The sequence below is a fragment of the Odontesthes bonariensis genome, chromosome 5 (genome assembly GCF_027942865.1).
Source record: "Odontesthes bonariensis isolate fOdoBon6 chromosome 5, fOdoBon6.hap1, whole genome shotgun sequence".
Taxonomy (NCBI): domain Eukaryota; kingdom Metazoa; phylum Chordata; class Actinopteri; order Atheriniformes; family Atherinopsidae; genus Odontesthes; species Odontesthes bonariensis.
The window spans coordinates 30,382,778-30,398,131 of record NC_134510.1 but is presented as its reverse complement, the minus strand read 5'-3'; the positions used below and the strand labels follow the sequence as shown (position 1 = coordinate 30,398,131).

General features: G+C 42.2%; 1 protein-coding gene across 2 annotated transcripts in view; it reads left to right on the top strand.

Moving 5' to 3' along the window:
* The first annotated feature begins 3,729 nt into the window (after positions 1-3,729).
* The window catches only part of LOC142380298 (mannosyl-oligosaccharide 1,2-alpha-mannosidase IA), a 198,945-nt gene continuing 187,320 nt past the window's right edge, over positions 3,730-15,354 (top strand). The window contains exon 1 of one of the 2 annotated variants that reach the window (XM_075466040.1): positions 3,730-5,281. In XM_075466040.1, the coding sequence (XP_075322155.1) occupies positions 4,724-5,281 (558 nt within the window). In that variant the 5' untranslated portion in view covers positions 3,730-4,723. The remainder of the gene's footprint in view (positions 5,282-15,354) is intronic. The other variant, XM_075466041.1, reaches the window with a different exon arrangement.

Genomic DNA, 15,354 nt, shown 5'->3' with positions numbered 1-15,354 from the left:
AGCGGAATTCAAAACACCATCCAGTTAGTTTCAGAGGTGAAAGTAAATGTGAGGCATACAATAACCTTTGGGAGAGACATTTATTTATTTTTGGGGGGTTAAAAAGGAAAAATAAAATGCCTGCTTTGGGCTCACCCTTGCCTGTTGGTAGCAGTGACACTGTATCGCCTCGCCCATCTATCCTGGTGATAAACTAGGCTGTCAGTGGACAGTGCAGCTTCATGCAAGCACAATGAATGGAGTCCTGTTTAATCTGGCCTTTTGGGAAAACCGTGACTTGATGTGTCTATTAAGCTGTTTTAGAAGGGGAGCATTTCGTATTATGTTTAGTTGGGATTAACATAATATGCTAACAATCTTTAATGTTCAGGTTTAATGTTTTGCTTTTGTTGTCACTATTGTAAATGTGCACATCCAATTTTATTGTACATTCAGGATGGAGATTTAAAGTGAACTTGGTGTTGCAATTGCTGGCAATGTGTCCAAGGGTGGTTTCTAATTTTCTATCCTTCCTATTTACATGAAACAATGGAATAAAATATTGGAAACAACCATTAATAAAAATCCAGTCTTATGAAATACCTAACTAACTATATACTAATATGAAAACATCTAACTAAATTCATTCATCTATGGTTGTTTAAAACAAAAGCATGGAGATGTACAGACGTTCTGTGGTAAAAAAAAAAGTGACAGCAGCACTACAATGATAAAACGATTCAAGCCTGTCTATACACTTCCCTCTGACTACCAACTGTTCTTTTGTCACCGATGAGGCTTTCAAAATGCTTCATAGCTGTACCAACTCTCAGAGGAAATACAGTTGAATTCAAAAGTAAAAAGGCTTATTCAACAGTTCTGTCTTCTCTTCTTTCTCTGTTCTCTCAACTACAGAAAGCTAGCACTCTGACTCAGTCAGTACTGCTTTCAGCGGTGGCCCAACAGTGGAAATACAGTGAAACCACCTGCAATGCAAATTATCTTAAGGATAGCTTTGCCTAAAAGATGCACCTGGTAGTGTCTCTGCAGGTAGGAGTTTTCCCAGGAAAGAAGGTGTTCATCACATGTCACATACAATGTCTGGGATGTCAGTGACACTGACAGTCGACGTTAAACACAGGGATTTTAAGGATATCCTGTGAAAGGTTTCAGGCAGCAGAAACCCTCCTGGAGAGGTTTAGAAGTGGGTCCTGAATTGATTTTCAATTATTGAAAAAAATTCAGGCCTTAATGACCCTACAGGTACGCTGCTTTAAGAGGTATTACTTGAATAGTGCTGTGCAGGCTCTTCACTAATGGCCACTTTATCTGCCCATCAATCTTATTTAATCTTGAGAAAACACTGTGTTTACAGCTCAGCTTCTATCCTGCTTATGTAAATATGATGTACAGACACATCTGAAGTTATTATATGCACACCACATCCAAAGTATGCAGGGCTATTGAGACCATTCAATGTCATGATTGATGCGCTGAACTTATCTAAACTTGAATTTTCAAAAGCTGGTCTCCAAACCACAGTGTTTAACCACACCACTGAGAGCCGTGGTCCTCAGCAGCTGATGCTGCTTTATTGATGGCGGTGTTGACATGCATACTGCTGAGTTTAACGTGTAAGATCTCCATCATGGAGATAATCTCAGATTCGTCTCCATGGCTGAACAAATTCCATTTGCAGATAAAGACAATGTAACAAGGTTAAACAAAGCACCGGAAAAAGCTGGGAAATTGATCTTACTGCTTATTTACTGAGATAGAAATCATTAGCCTTCATATTTTTTGCACGGGTGCTACGAGCCGGTATATTCCATATTCAACTGGAATCTACTCTCTCGCTAATACTTTCAGGAGAGAACATGACCAAAAGCACATTGGCGTATTAATGAAGTCCAATTATCATTTCTCTTTGGCAATGAGACAAATCAGTCAAACGAAGCATGAAGAAATCCAACATGTAGCCTACTGTTAGTGATGTGTCGTTAAAAAACTGAGCAGTCTATGGACGCACTGTGTTCCTCTACGAACGGCAAGCACTAACCGGCATCCATGACTCATCATATTTACAATGTATTCTTCTGCTCAGATGACTGTTGCATGGCTAAGGGGGCCAACTGGAAACCAAACCTTGAAAACTCTTAAAGATGTTTTGACAGCACCTACAGCTGTTTTGAAGACGTGCCCAGACTCATGATACAATATTCTGCCCAACTGGTTTGAAAAATAGTCCGTCTGTGACACAAAATGCAAAATCTTTTAAATAATGTAGCTTACTGCATTGCTTCTCTGTTCAGCCAAAGACTGCAGCCAAAGCAGTGATACTTTTACCTGCTTTACCAATCTAATGTGAAGGTGTGCGACACTACTGAATGCTGGGACAGGAGCACCATCTTCTAGGATTGCTCCTCTGTTACCTCAGCTTACTACTGTTATAGCCTTGCTCATTTTTGTTTTGTTTGGCCAAAAAGAGGTTAAAAACCAGCATAGAAAGAGATGGAAAAAGATGAAGCAGAGGGAAGATGGAGCTTACTTGAAGAAACTGAATCGACCTGCCGAACGCAGGATCTGCTGATTAACAAGTCAGTGTTTTGCTGAAATCTGATCTCTTGTAAAATGCATTCATCTTTTCTGCCCAGTTTATTCAATTAAATGAATGATGACATTTCCAAATATATTCAGCAATCTAATGACAGTGAACAAATCATAATACAACCAAATAGACTCAACAGTGTGTGACTGTATTGATGATGAATGTGTTTTGATATAGACACAATATTTGACATTGTTTTTGTTTAACATTTGGTTATGAGGACAAGAAATGAACTGAAATATGAGTTTAGATTTATTTGCATATGGAAAAAAACATGAACTAAATATAGATTTGTGAATATTTCTTTAAAGATTAAATAAAACAATAGGTGACACATGAAATCTATCGATAATGTAAATGACCAAGAATCTATGATTTTAATCAAAGCATTGATCAGGAACACCTGTGATAAAAATGAGCAGATGCTACGTCACATCCGGTAACTACCTGAAACGCTGGAGACAATTACGGTTATTCTTCGTATTTTTGTTTTGGTTTGGTCGAAGAGCTTCTCGTGAATTGCAAAATGTCTTCATACTCGAGGTAAGTGTTATGTTACATGAGTGACTTGGTGTTTTTGGTGTCTGAGGGACTCTAATTGTTCAATTCCCGCATTGACCCAACAATAATCACGCCTAAGGCGCAAACAGGTGTGCCGAGGATAAAGACAGGTAGGCTAATATATAATTACCGGATAGATTTAACTTTCGGTGGGCTCCTGTAATGTAGTGTCACAAACTTATTAAAAATTCAGGTTTTAAAAGGGAAAAAAAAAAAAAAAAAAAAAGAATAGGCTATTTTAGGGTTTTGCTCACTTTGCTTTTGAAAATGAAAACACTGCTGGCGCGTTCTTTGTTTCATAACGTTGACATTCCGCAGCTGTAGGCTATCCATCCTCTTCATCTTTTCATGATTAATCAAGCTCGTTTTCCTCATGAGGTGCAGATGGCACCCCAAATACAGAGCCATTGAGACCTTTTTTTTTTTTTTTTTTTTTTTTTTTGGAACGAACGGCTTAACTGTGTTTTGATAAGCCGCTGTGAATATCCATCAAGAAATCCGACCAACCCACTGGATTGTCAAGCAATAGACCATTTCGTGCCCTCCTCCTCCTCTTCCTCACCCTGCCTGCACTATATGTTACATTTCCAACCCTCTCCTCTCGCTTTTCCACGCAGGCGGACGTTCACGCCACAGCGGCAGTGCGCACCACACAGAGCGGGGCACGGCAGGCGGACGGCGGCGGGTACCGGAGAGCTACGACGCGGCGGCGTGTCTGTCTCTTTGCTGGAAACTGGCGGACTGGATAGTGGATTTGTTTTTTCCACGGATTTGGATCGGGGCTTAGGATAACTTCGCATGGGACAAAACCCGCCTTCTTTCATGTCTGCCAGCGATTTGTTTCGCCCGGCGTGTTGACGGCGGTGGAGAGGGGGCAAACGGAGGCTGCCAGAGGAGCGCAGTTGACAGATAGGAGACATGAATATACACACGTTTCCGTCCACCAGCTGTACGAGATAGAGGCAAACAAAAACGGCGAGTAGCCTCATTTTTAAACGCGATCTCAGGAGCGTGTGATGCAGCAACGTGGGTCGCGTTGAACGGAAACAAGGAAAAGATGCTCTGCTGTTCGCTTGAGGTTTTGCACCGTAGGGCAATGCGTTATTGACGACCCGCACGGCATGGCATAATGCACTGAGCCACAACTTTGTTCAGAGGCCTCACAGACTGCAGAACGTTTGTTTGTCTCTTGGAGAAGCGCTTTTATTTTATTCGTGACACTGTATGATTAAGTATCTTATTCTATTGAATCAGCTCCGAAGCCTTTTGCTGTTCTGTGATCTGCGATTTAAACCCAAGTCCTGCAGTCTGTCAGTGAGCGCAATAGAAGATAGATGAGATAAAAACAGAGTTCAGTTGGCAAACGGTTTGGAAATTGTTGATGTAGGCAGGCCTAACCTCTGCCAATGCAAATCCAATCGATAGTGAGATAAAGGCAGCTGTGGCTGGTGTTTCCCTGCAAGAGTCACAGGGGTTTGTTTGGAGCATATTTCGCTTTTACGCAAGGCTCGAGCCAGCGGAGACGCTGTCAAAACACCGTTTAGACCGTAAAGCAGCGTCTCAAGAAAAGTTTCAATGGTTTTCCGAAAGTTGCCCGGTGTCTCGGCATCTGGCATGGGTCTGCGCCTGTCTCAGAAGTTCGTCTTTCTACTCTTTCTCTCGGGTTTGGTAACGTTGTGTTTCGGCGCTCTTTTCTTTTTGCCCGACTCTGTCCGGTTAAAGCGCATTTTTCTGTCTAAGACAGAGATCCAGCCAGTCACCGTTGGCTCCGGGTCCGAGAACGATGTCAGGGAGCACCTGAAACGACACAAGGACCTGGAGCACCCGCGAGGCATGACCTCAGCCAAAGGGGAGACGGGCACCAAACCGAAAAGCCAGAGCCGCAAACCCCCCGTGTCTCATGAGACCACCGAGGAGCGGCTCGCCGGGGGTAAAGCGCTGGAGGAGTTGAATCTGTCCAGGTCGAAAACGGAGTCCGCCTCAGAGAAAACAACCTCGACTCACCACGGTGCCACCTCGGATACTTTCAATTTCAAGAAGTTCCAGAGGTGCCTGCTCAAGCCCCCACTTGGGAGAGACACCGGCAAGCCGGCCGACCCCCAGACCAACGAGCGCCGGGACAAAGTCAAAGAGGTGAGAATGAGACCCTGCTGGGGGATCAGCAAGTTAAATCTTTCTGTGTACAGATCCCTCAAATTGCACAAAGATTATATAAAAGATGTGAATAGTTAAACAGGAGCTCCAGATATAGGGTCATTTTGAAACATGTCTCATTTATCACACTATTGAAATGACGCTTTCTCTGTAGTTTTCTCATATAAATAAGTGTCAGTTTAACTGTCCTTTGAATGAGAACTGTTCATGCTGTCAAGAAACAACAGACAAAAAGAGCAGATAGATGATTCAGATACTCACACTCGATAGAGGTGATTTTATTCCAAATGCTCAGTTAGATTTGTCTGACAATACCAGCAACTTTACTATAGAAGCGGTGGGACAGTTGTTTGCTGAGCAGAAGACTACATTAAATCCCTTTCAGTCTGCCTAAATTTCACTCCTGCTTTTTCCATAGCTCGATGAATTCCTGTTTAATATCTCTTTATGAAGACTGAGAACACTCAAAGTTAAGCTTGAATTGTGATTTTTCTTTTTCTTTCGTCTTTATCTGAGTCAACGGCTCTAATATTCTAAACAAGGATGGAATGGGAGGAGAAAACATCCATTTTATCTGTCAATGTGCACAAAAAATCAACCCGCTTTGTTTTCTGTATGCGAAGGGTCAAATTGTGTTTTATAAGGTCACTCCTGCTCTTAAGCATCGCACCTCTATCTCCCTCACGCAATCGCCTGCAAATTCTGTGACCGTGTGCTGTGACTTTCTGGCCGGGAGCTCTTCAAGCTGTGTGCCAGCCGCTGTAGAGCCCTGTGGCACCAATAAGGGCTTCGGAGTGGGAGCGTCTGTAGATCACACATCTGTACCCACTCAAGGCTAGTAAGGCTGGTGCAGAGGGGGAGGAGGGGTGTGATGAGGCTGTTCGTTGGCAAGCATGTACAGATGGGTTTCAGCCTTGGCATGTGACGCGGATAAGTCCCGTTGTCGCTCTCACTTCCAGCCTGGTGTCACCCTCTCACGCTGCTCACATGCCTCGTATCTAGAGGTGATGGTGACTGAGGCGTCGGAGGACGAAGGGTTATTTGCTCCCGTGCTCTGAGCTATACTGACTCATAGTTTCTGTTTGATGCTCTTTGATGTGAATGTCAGTGTGACTTTGCTTGTCCGATGTGTTCAGCTGAGCTTTGCAAAAATTATCAGTCGTTGTCGTCTGAGGAAAAATATTTTCATTCACGTTCTCCTTGCCTAATTGTTGATGCGGAATATTGATCTTGTTTCATGACTGACGAGCACACACAGCCTTGCTTTGTGTGCATAATCCTAATTTTTGTTGTCTGCTTTTTTCTCCACAATTTCCACCCTTTCAAGCCCTGCTGGCAGGGCTCTAGACGGCTTCTGTTTTCCTCCATGCTCGCATTGAAGATGCCAACGCAGGCTGTCACATTGTGAACCTGTGTTTGGTTCCAAGTTTACTGATGTAAAACTGCAGACTAACTGTAGCCATAAAACCAAAGTGATTCTGTTTGTTTTTCAGTGGTTCAGATGTATACTTCTGTAAACCATATCGTACAGAATTAGATTTTTTTTTTTTTTTTGTCACTCTCCCAGCTCATGTTGTCTACAGCTCGGGCGGCTCTGTAAAAGCAGTAGTGGAATGCAGAGAGAGGGTACCCTCCACACAAAGCCAACAAAAAGGGTCTGGTTCAGCCCACTGAGTGCCTCAATGCCCAAACTGTGAATGGGCATAGTTTTTCCTCAACTGCCAACAACAAGAAAGCAGACACCCCACCCTCTTCCTCTGTGTGTGCATTCACTGCCAAGACGGGGTGAAACAAGGGACAATGTCTGCCTGATCACACATCACAAATGTTAAAAGGCAGCCCTTAGGATACCAGCAAATACTGCCAGGGTTGCCAAGGTTCTGAATACCTAGTTCAGAGACTCCGTGCTGAAATCCTTGTCCTCCAAAAGTCCCCAGCAGGATAAAGACCACAGTAATTTTCATACAGCCTCCCATTTGTAATTCTTTGATGTTATTGCCCCAAGATGCCTACATGGCATGAGAAGTTGAATAGTGGGGAATCTACATGTACAAAAATGCATGCCAGATCAACTGGAGGGTGTTCTTTTAATCATGCACATTTTGGTTCTGATGTCCTTTAGATCAGAACTTGGAGTGCAGAAGTAAAATCCAAAAATGCAGAGAAGGAACTCTCACTGAAAAAATCCCCTTAAAACAAAAAAATACAACTGCAGAGCAAAGCGGACATCAGAGCATGACAGGGGCTCTGTAGCGTGGAGGGCTGAGGCTCATTCAGTCTGAAGCCTCCACATCGCTCCCTTCTGCTGGTCTCCACAACATCACACATATCAAATAAAGAAGTGTGCTTTAAAAGGCCGTATATGTAAAGCTTGAGATTTTCTCCCTCTTTCGTCCACTGAATGTTTAGCAGAGATATGCCGATGCAGTCAAATGAGGGCTTTCGCTTGAAGGAATCAGAAGGCACTCTGTAACACGGCCTCCAACATATGATGTGTTTGAAAAAGGAGAGGGTGACACAGGGAGGAGATGGAGCTGACAGCTGAGCACTGCAGTGAGGGACAGACCCGCTGCAGTTCTCAGAGCCGCCTCCAGTGGAGCAATAAAAGTTGTGTGTGTGTGTGATTAGTTGATTGAAGGCTTGGGGATATATAAGGAGTTTGAAGTTTGCAGTTGTCATTGTTTTTATTCATTTGCAGTGATTTTATGTTCAAAGTTCTGGATTAAATTGTCTGTCTAAAACGGTCCTTTGACACATTATGTTCCTGATGGTATCCCAGATGGGAAAATCACATTTGAATGTCATGAGGCAAACTAATGAATTTATGTTGATGCCTGCATTTGCCACCAAATTGAAATCACTTGAAATTGGGGGGAAAAAAAGAAAAGAAAAATGACTGAATAATTCAAGAGTCCTCTTAAAAATGGGCCTGTTTCTCATTTAGACAGTGTTGATCAAATGCTGTTATTTTAACTGACAAATTGAATTATAATACAGTGTTGACTCATTTACATAATTTATTCTATTAGGTGGTTGATCCATTATGGATTTTAACCTTAACTAATTGACCCATTTGATCAGGAGTCAGTGGTGAAGTGAGAAATCGTGATATTGATTCTCAGCCTAGGGAATATGCTAATTTTCAGACCTAGCTTATGCCACCAAAGAAGCTTAGCTGTTACAGTAAAACAAACCGCAGCCTATGCATTGTTGCTATGGGAACATGTACTCGGGTAATAATGCTGAATGGGCTGTAAATCCCTGATTTACAGTGATTTCTACATTTTAGGAAACTGTGGGAGCTAAACGCAGCTGTTTTGACATAAATGACACTGAACTAGTATTTTTAACAACTAAGAATTTTCTGCAAGTCTTCTCTTTATAGCTACAACATTGTTACTTTTTGCTATAAATATTTTTCTGTTTTTCACACTTCTTCATTCTTACCAACCCTGCCCCCAACCTCTTGCATAAGTTGCCACAATCGCAGCAGTTTTTTAGGTCTTGGGCCAGTGCCTTGGTGGTTGAAACAGAAGGAACTGGTTCTAAGTTATGCTCTGGCCATTTGTGATCGCTGCCACGTGAGTTGTATAGACTGACATGAACGGACGCAGTTTTTAACAGAATTCATAAATGTGTCTGCAGCTACATTTATAAATGCTGCCAGGTGTTTTGATATTACCTTCTGGTGGTTATAAATTCTTTCCAAAACGGTGTATACATCCTGTTTGCAGCATTTTTTTCATAAATACCGGTCAGGAAAACTCGGATCAGCGGTCACTTACACAGACTGTTTAAAACATAGTTTAGAAACTAGACAGGCGACATCAAATCATCGGTTTGTGGGGAAAATGAGCCAAACACTGTGTGACCAGTGAGATTACCTCTGAGATGTTTAATAGGAAGTAATGGCTGTAGAAAATCAAAGCAGCTCTTGTTTTTGTTCTTTGTGGAACAAACTGGCTCTGGCACCACCATTGGAACTGCTTTGGTGGAAAAGTGGTGTGACTGTATTTTTAAGGTTTTGCCTTGTCCAATTGACACAAAAGAATTGTGATTATGTAGATTGTGCTTAATTGTACACCCCTCTTCATCACTGTAGATGAACAGCAACGGTCACATGACTGTATGTTCATAAGACCAAACTGTCTGGCAGAAGGTCATTTCTGTGGTACTTGTCATGGTTGGAGTGAACATGTAGATTGAGATGAGGTTAAGGTTTCTGTTTGGTATTAACTGTACAAGACTGTGACTGTTAATGTGTTTACAATAAGAAATGAATTCCCCACCCCTTGGGGGTCTTAATAAGTACAGTCTGTTCAATCTACTCATAAAGTCAGACTGAAACGATGAGAGAACACTTGTGATAAAGACGTTCACCTCGCTGACAGACTTAGCAGCAGCACGCTACTTTTCTGCTTCCTATAACCTCCAGATGACAGCTGTTGGGAATTTTAGCAAAATTTTGCAGAATCCAACAGCCTTACTCTTTTTAATTTAGCTTTTAAATCAGAGACCCAATATTATGATCATTAGAGTAACTTGAGAGCTTTTTCCAAGGTAAGATTTTATGTGAATGAATTAATGACTTTTATACACACATGCAGTTTTATTTTACTCTTGAAGCAGTAATGTAATCCTCACACTGACACAAACCCAACACATAGCAGCAGAAATGGGTGATCTTTTAGTTGCATCTGAGATCCATTATTAGCGGCTATGACCAGCGAGCATGGTAACTGCCTGAATAAAATGCTGCCGTAAAGCTGCTGGCGCCTGCTGGCCGGCTTGGAGCGCTGTGACCTCCCTACACCCCTCATTCCCCCTGCTGCTTCCCCTCCTCTGTATAAGGTGTGCCAAACAACCTTCAGTCTGAACTGGGAAAATAGCCTCCTGCTGAGTGAGAAGAAAGAAACGGAAGATGAACAGAGTCTTAAGAAAAGGCTCACACTCTCCTAGTGTTCCCACAGAGCTGGAACATTTGTGCTTTTCTTCTCCTCTGCGGATGCTGAGCAAATGTCAGACGCTGGCGTCTCAAATGTAAGCCCATCAATGTACTTGGACTGTTTGTGGGGGAGTGAGCCACCATACCTGCTGGATTATTGATATATTGTGCAAGTCAATGGAGGCAGAGGTGGATATCTTCAACTTCTCAGTGCTGCGTGGCAGTGATGGTGACCTTCCCTGCCACACAACAAGTATCTAATGACCTGTGTTTGCACTTTATTCACATGATTGTTGTGCAAGGGCTTTTATGACGAAGCCGTGCTGTTACTGTAAAGATGTCGGTTAAGGTTCTAGAGACGATTACTCCGATACTGTAAAGACTCGGGAGTAAAGTCGGGATATGTTGGTGTAAAGAGCTGGAGAAAATTAGCTTTGATATTAATTAAGGCATTCTGAAAGAAATGCTTTCATGTACATGCAAATGCTCATTTAAACCACATGGCCAGCTGCAGTTTTCCTGAGTGAAAGTCTTCAGCCAGTTCAAACTCTGAATTTCCCCTTTGAAACTCCCTGACAGTGAGAAGTGTTGGTCTCATTTGGTTGGTGCCCCGCCCCCCCCCTCCCCCCCATTTTGTGGTTCTGTGATGAAAAGTAGACATTTTGTTATGATTATTCCTCCTCTGCCTTTTGAGGTATTTGTTCGAATTAAAACACATGCCGTCAGCAGCAAAATGTCACCTTTAGCCTGTTGCCAGATTCAAAAAGGGAAAATGCAGCGTATTCTCTTATGTCACAGTTTTATGTAGACACGTCTCCTGAGTGGCAAAACACTGATCGTGGTTGCCTCCCTTAATTGTGGGATTGAGAGTATAGAAAATAAATATCGCATAAAATATCAAATTAAAGGCTGTTGATCTCAACGTGGCTGTACTGAAGAATATGTGGACTAGAGATATTAACATCTGGGTTCCTGAGGTTCATATGAACCTAGTTTCTATGCCCCGAAAATTTACGAAGCAAAGCTTGAAAGCATTATGAAAGTCGGTTACATACCACCATTCCGACATCGGCCTCCAATTGTCAGAATGGCGGGATGTTTTATTTTTTTATAAATATCCCGCCATTCCGACAATTCCTGCAATAGCCTATTAAAACTTTTTTTTTTTTTTTTTTTTTTTTTAAACTCCACAACCTCGCAAACCAACTATTATGAATTATCAAAATCCCCTGAAATTTCAAATATCAAAATACAGGTATTCTTGTAAATGGGACAAGTCTGAAACATGTTTGATTAAGCAGAAATACAGTGTCAGTGACCTGTCTCCACAGAGCAATATGCAACTGTCTCATATACAACATTAATAATTATAATTACAGACATCAATGACAGCTCATCTGAGTCGGACGTCCCGGTGCTGCAAACAAAACATATTTCATATATTGGGCTACCCAAAACGTATTATTATTTTTACGAGTTCATTAGTTTTAAATCAATAATTTAACAGTGTTTGTCGCTCCTTTTTGTGTAATGAAATATTTGAATATCATTAATTTGCTTTTGGAGTGGGTTTTGAGAATTACCTCGACTCCTGACATTGTCAGGATCTGACGGGATCCGACACGCCTACATGACAGCTGTTACACGGACACACCAGATTTATAGTGAAATGGTAACAACACAGCCCTTATGGATGGATCCTGAGTGCCATCATCTTTTATCTTTATTTTTAAAATCCAAAATAAGCCCGCTTCCACCTGATCCTCCCCTCTGACTGTAGATTTGACCCTTAATTTTGATTATGACCCCTCAGCATCAATTTGAAATCATTCAAACATTGGATTTGTGAACCACAGGAGTTGGATTTAACTACCATTAAAACATCAGTAACCAAAACTTCCACTGTTAAGTTGTTTTCTCTTCACTCAATTTGCAGAAAGCATCCGTTAATGTTGCTCTAAAGTTCATGACGAGTTGACATCTAAGCCTCATCTACAATGCAGTCAGAAATGAGTGTTTTTATAGTTTATTTTCCTTCCAAATGCAAAAACATTACTACCACACTGACTGTAAATGGAAGATTCTAAATGATCCATCTAGGTTAATCAGAATATTCTCCAGATAACAGATTAAAAAGTGTTCACTGCGAATCTGTTTTTGTGAGCCTGGATTCCAGATGTTTCTGTGGCAGGAATCAATTTGTTAATCTGTTTGTAAAAAGAAAACCACAGTTTCTTGCTAAATCAGAATCTGTTGGCACAGAAACGGTCTTCGGGGAGCTTTTATTGCACTTATGACATAAGAAGTTTTCAGTTGAACATCTTGTTCACTTTACATGTCTATTCTGTTTCACATGCGCACACAGGAAGACGGCAGGCTTTTTTTTTTTTTCTTTCAACCAGTTCTGATCCAAGGGAGGTGATGAGCATTGCCTGCTTTGTCAACACAGTGCGAGTTAAGATAAGCACAGTTTCTTGTTTATACACTTCACTTACACTTTGTAACACACAACGGGGAAGTGGAGGATGTTGTTTTATGTGCTCATGAAGTTTTCTTCAAGATCATGTTGCAGAAATGCAGGTCTGACAGTTATGCTTTTATGCGGCGTTGCGTCACAGCTGGAAGGTTCTGGGTTTGAGCCTGCTGGTCAGATGTGTGGATCTGTGTGTAGTTTGCATATTCTCTATTTGCCTGAATGTGTTTTCTGTGAGTGTATGTGAAACTGTTATTTAGCAGCTGCGGCGACACTTGAGTGATCTCATGCAGGTGTGGTTTATTGCTACACTTCTGTATTGCCCTATCATTATTTATTTATTTATTTATTTTTTTTATATATATCTTTTTAAGGTAATAACATCTTACCTGCACAGACTGTAAGGAACTAGTTGGAACAGTAAAGCTTCAACTCCTCAACTTTTGACCTTACAAGTCAAATCATCTACATCCAGGAAATGTGTGTTCTGCATAACGATGGTGAGGTAAAGGACTGTCAGGTAAAAACATCAGAAAAGTTGTTTTTCTACAGATGACGACTGATTCAGCAATAGAATAACGGGTCTCTTCCTCCGGGCACTTGCTGCTGGAAGGAAATAATCAGGTGAAAGAGGGGAAGATGTTGGTCAACATCCTTCTGCAATCATGGCAGTTTTCTCCCAGGATTGGGTGGGGGCGCGAGCCGTAGGGCAGGTTTCTCTGAGGTGTGCTTTTTAAGTGGAGTGTGTACCTGTCTTTGTGCGTCTTTTGCAGGAGCATTCATACACAACTCTTTTTGAAGGTAGTTACAAAAGGCACACGGGCAGGCATGTGTTCTTTTTGGTGCTGGTGTTGTTGTGTATTGTGTGCAGAGGAGGAGGATTCGAAGTTTTCTTACCTTCTTTGGACCCTTTTCGACGTAAACCAGGAATCGTTGGGTGTATAAAACCTGGTCAATTTTGGAATCCTGGTTGGGGTAAAAGGCAAGTTAGAAGTAGAGGTTAGGTTGAGGCTAAAGTTTGGTATGAATTGGTATTGGTTTGGTTTAGGCTGTCCACCACAGTCATGGGATGTCCCAGTGAGGATAGCTGCACATGGAAACTGAAGTTGTTGACCCTCAGCTTTTTTGTTTCTTGTTTACGTGGCTTAGTCAACGGTCCACAGATGTTTTTACTCCAGTTTTCCCTGAAACCCCCTGTTTGCTCCTCCACCTCCATATTTGCAGAGTCTTTAAATCAGGCCTCACTGCTCTGTTTATTAGCTGTCCAAGGTCCCTGTGCCTGTTTACTGTAGCCTGGAGGTCTTGCGTAAGTTGCCAGTAAAAGCAAAGGGTAGCGTCCTGAATCACATTTTGACCCCCAGCTCAAAATGCTTTGAGAGGGCATCGCTCTTGGCTGTGGTTGTATTTTTCTTGAAAGTAGATTCTTAGACTTCATGAAGCTTACTCTCAAGTCTTTTTCACTGTTGTGATGTTGCAGTAAATTCTATGGCGGCCCATGTATCTTGAGTTCACAGCGCTGCTGACATAATGAGGTCATCATGTGTGGGTGTCTTAATCATGTCTTCTGACGGATGTGATTACTGGAAAAAGTGCCTTTGGCTTAACTTTCCTCAGTTGTTTTGGCTTGGTCATCACTTACAGGGCCTATTTTATTGCTCTTTCTGAGAATATTTACTTCACAAGAACAAAAATGGAGGGAGGACAGGAACCTTCTTGACTGTCTATGTGAACGTTAAGCGTGTTAAACGAGTCTTGCATGCCCTTAAGTTTTCACAACTTCAGCAGATGTAGGAGTGTGTGTCTGTTAGTTACAGATGAAGAAAATAGAAGAGCTTAAATGTCTAGGCATGGCCTTGTTTGCTGCATGCTGTGCTTGACATCCTTGACATTCTGCTAGGTGCAGAATGAAATTGCCTCCACCATTACCCCCACCTCCTCTGTCTTTGGCCTTGCTGCTCAGGCAGATTCAGCAAATAGGAAAGATGAGAGGGGCAGAGTGGCCTAGATGTAACCAGCAGATGATCTGAGCCCCTAGCTGAGTTCTAGCCTCCTGCCTTTGTGCCTGCCTAATTGGTCAGAAACAACATGCGTGGCTGTGTGTGCAGGGTAATGGAAAGACATTAGAGTGGGCCGGGGGACTTGGCCTGCCCCTGTATGACCTCTTCGTCATCCGTGCTCATGCTTTTGTTTAATCCTCGTTGTTATTTTTGTTTTATTTGGAAAGCACGGTCTTTGTTTGTCTGTGTCCTTTCTGTTCCTTCCTTCCTGCTTCATGTGCGGCCCCAGGCGTATTTACTACCAGCCATGCCCTGCTCTGCATTTCCAGAGAGCCAGTGTGAGCTGTCCAGCTGCTGCTGTCGCAGATTGGCCGGTGTGCATTGTTGTTATTGTTATGTGACGCCGTTTCAGCCTACTTTTTAAAATGGCTGAACAATGCTGTCAAGCACTTGACCTACAATTAAGGTAGATTTTGTGGATCAGGTTTTGTACTCATCAGACTGTGTCCATGGTCAGCACAGTGCTGTCTATTTTTTTTTTTTGTGGGTTGAGAGGAAAATGTGTCTCCCCAGTGATTTTCTCCTTCATCAGCGTCAGCAGGCCAAATTGTCATTAATTAGCTGAATGCTTACAAGA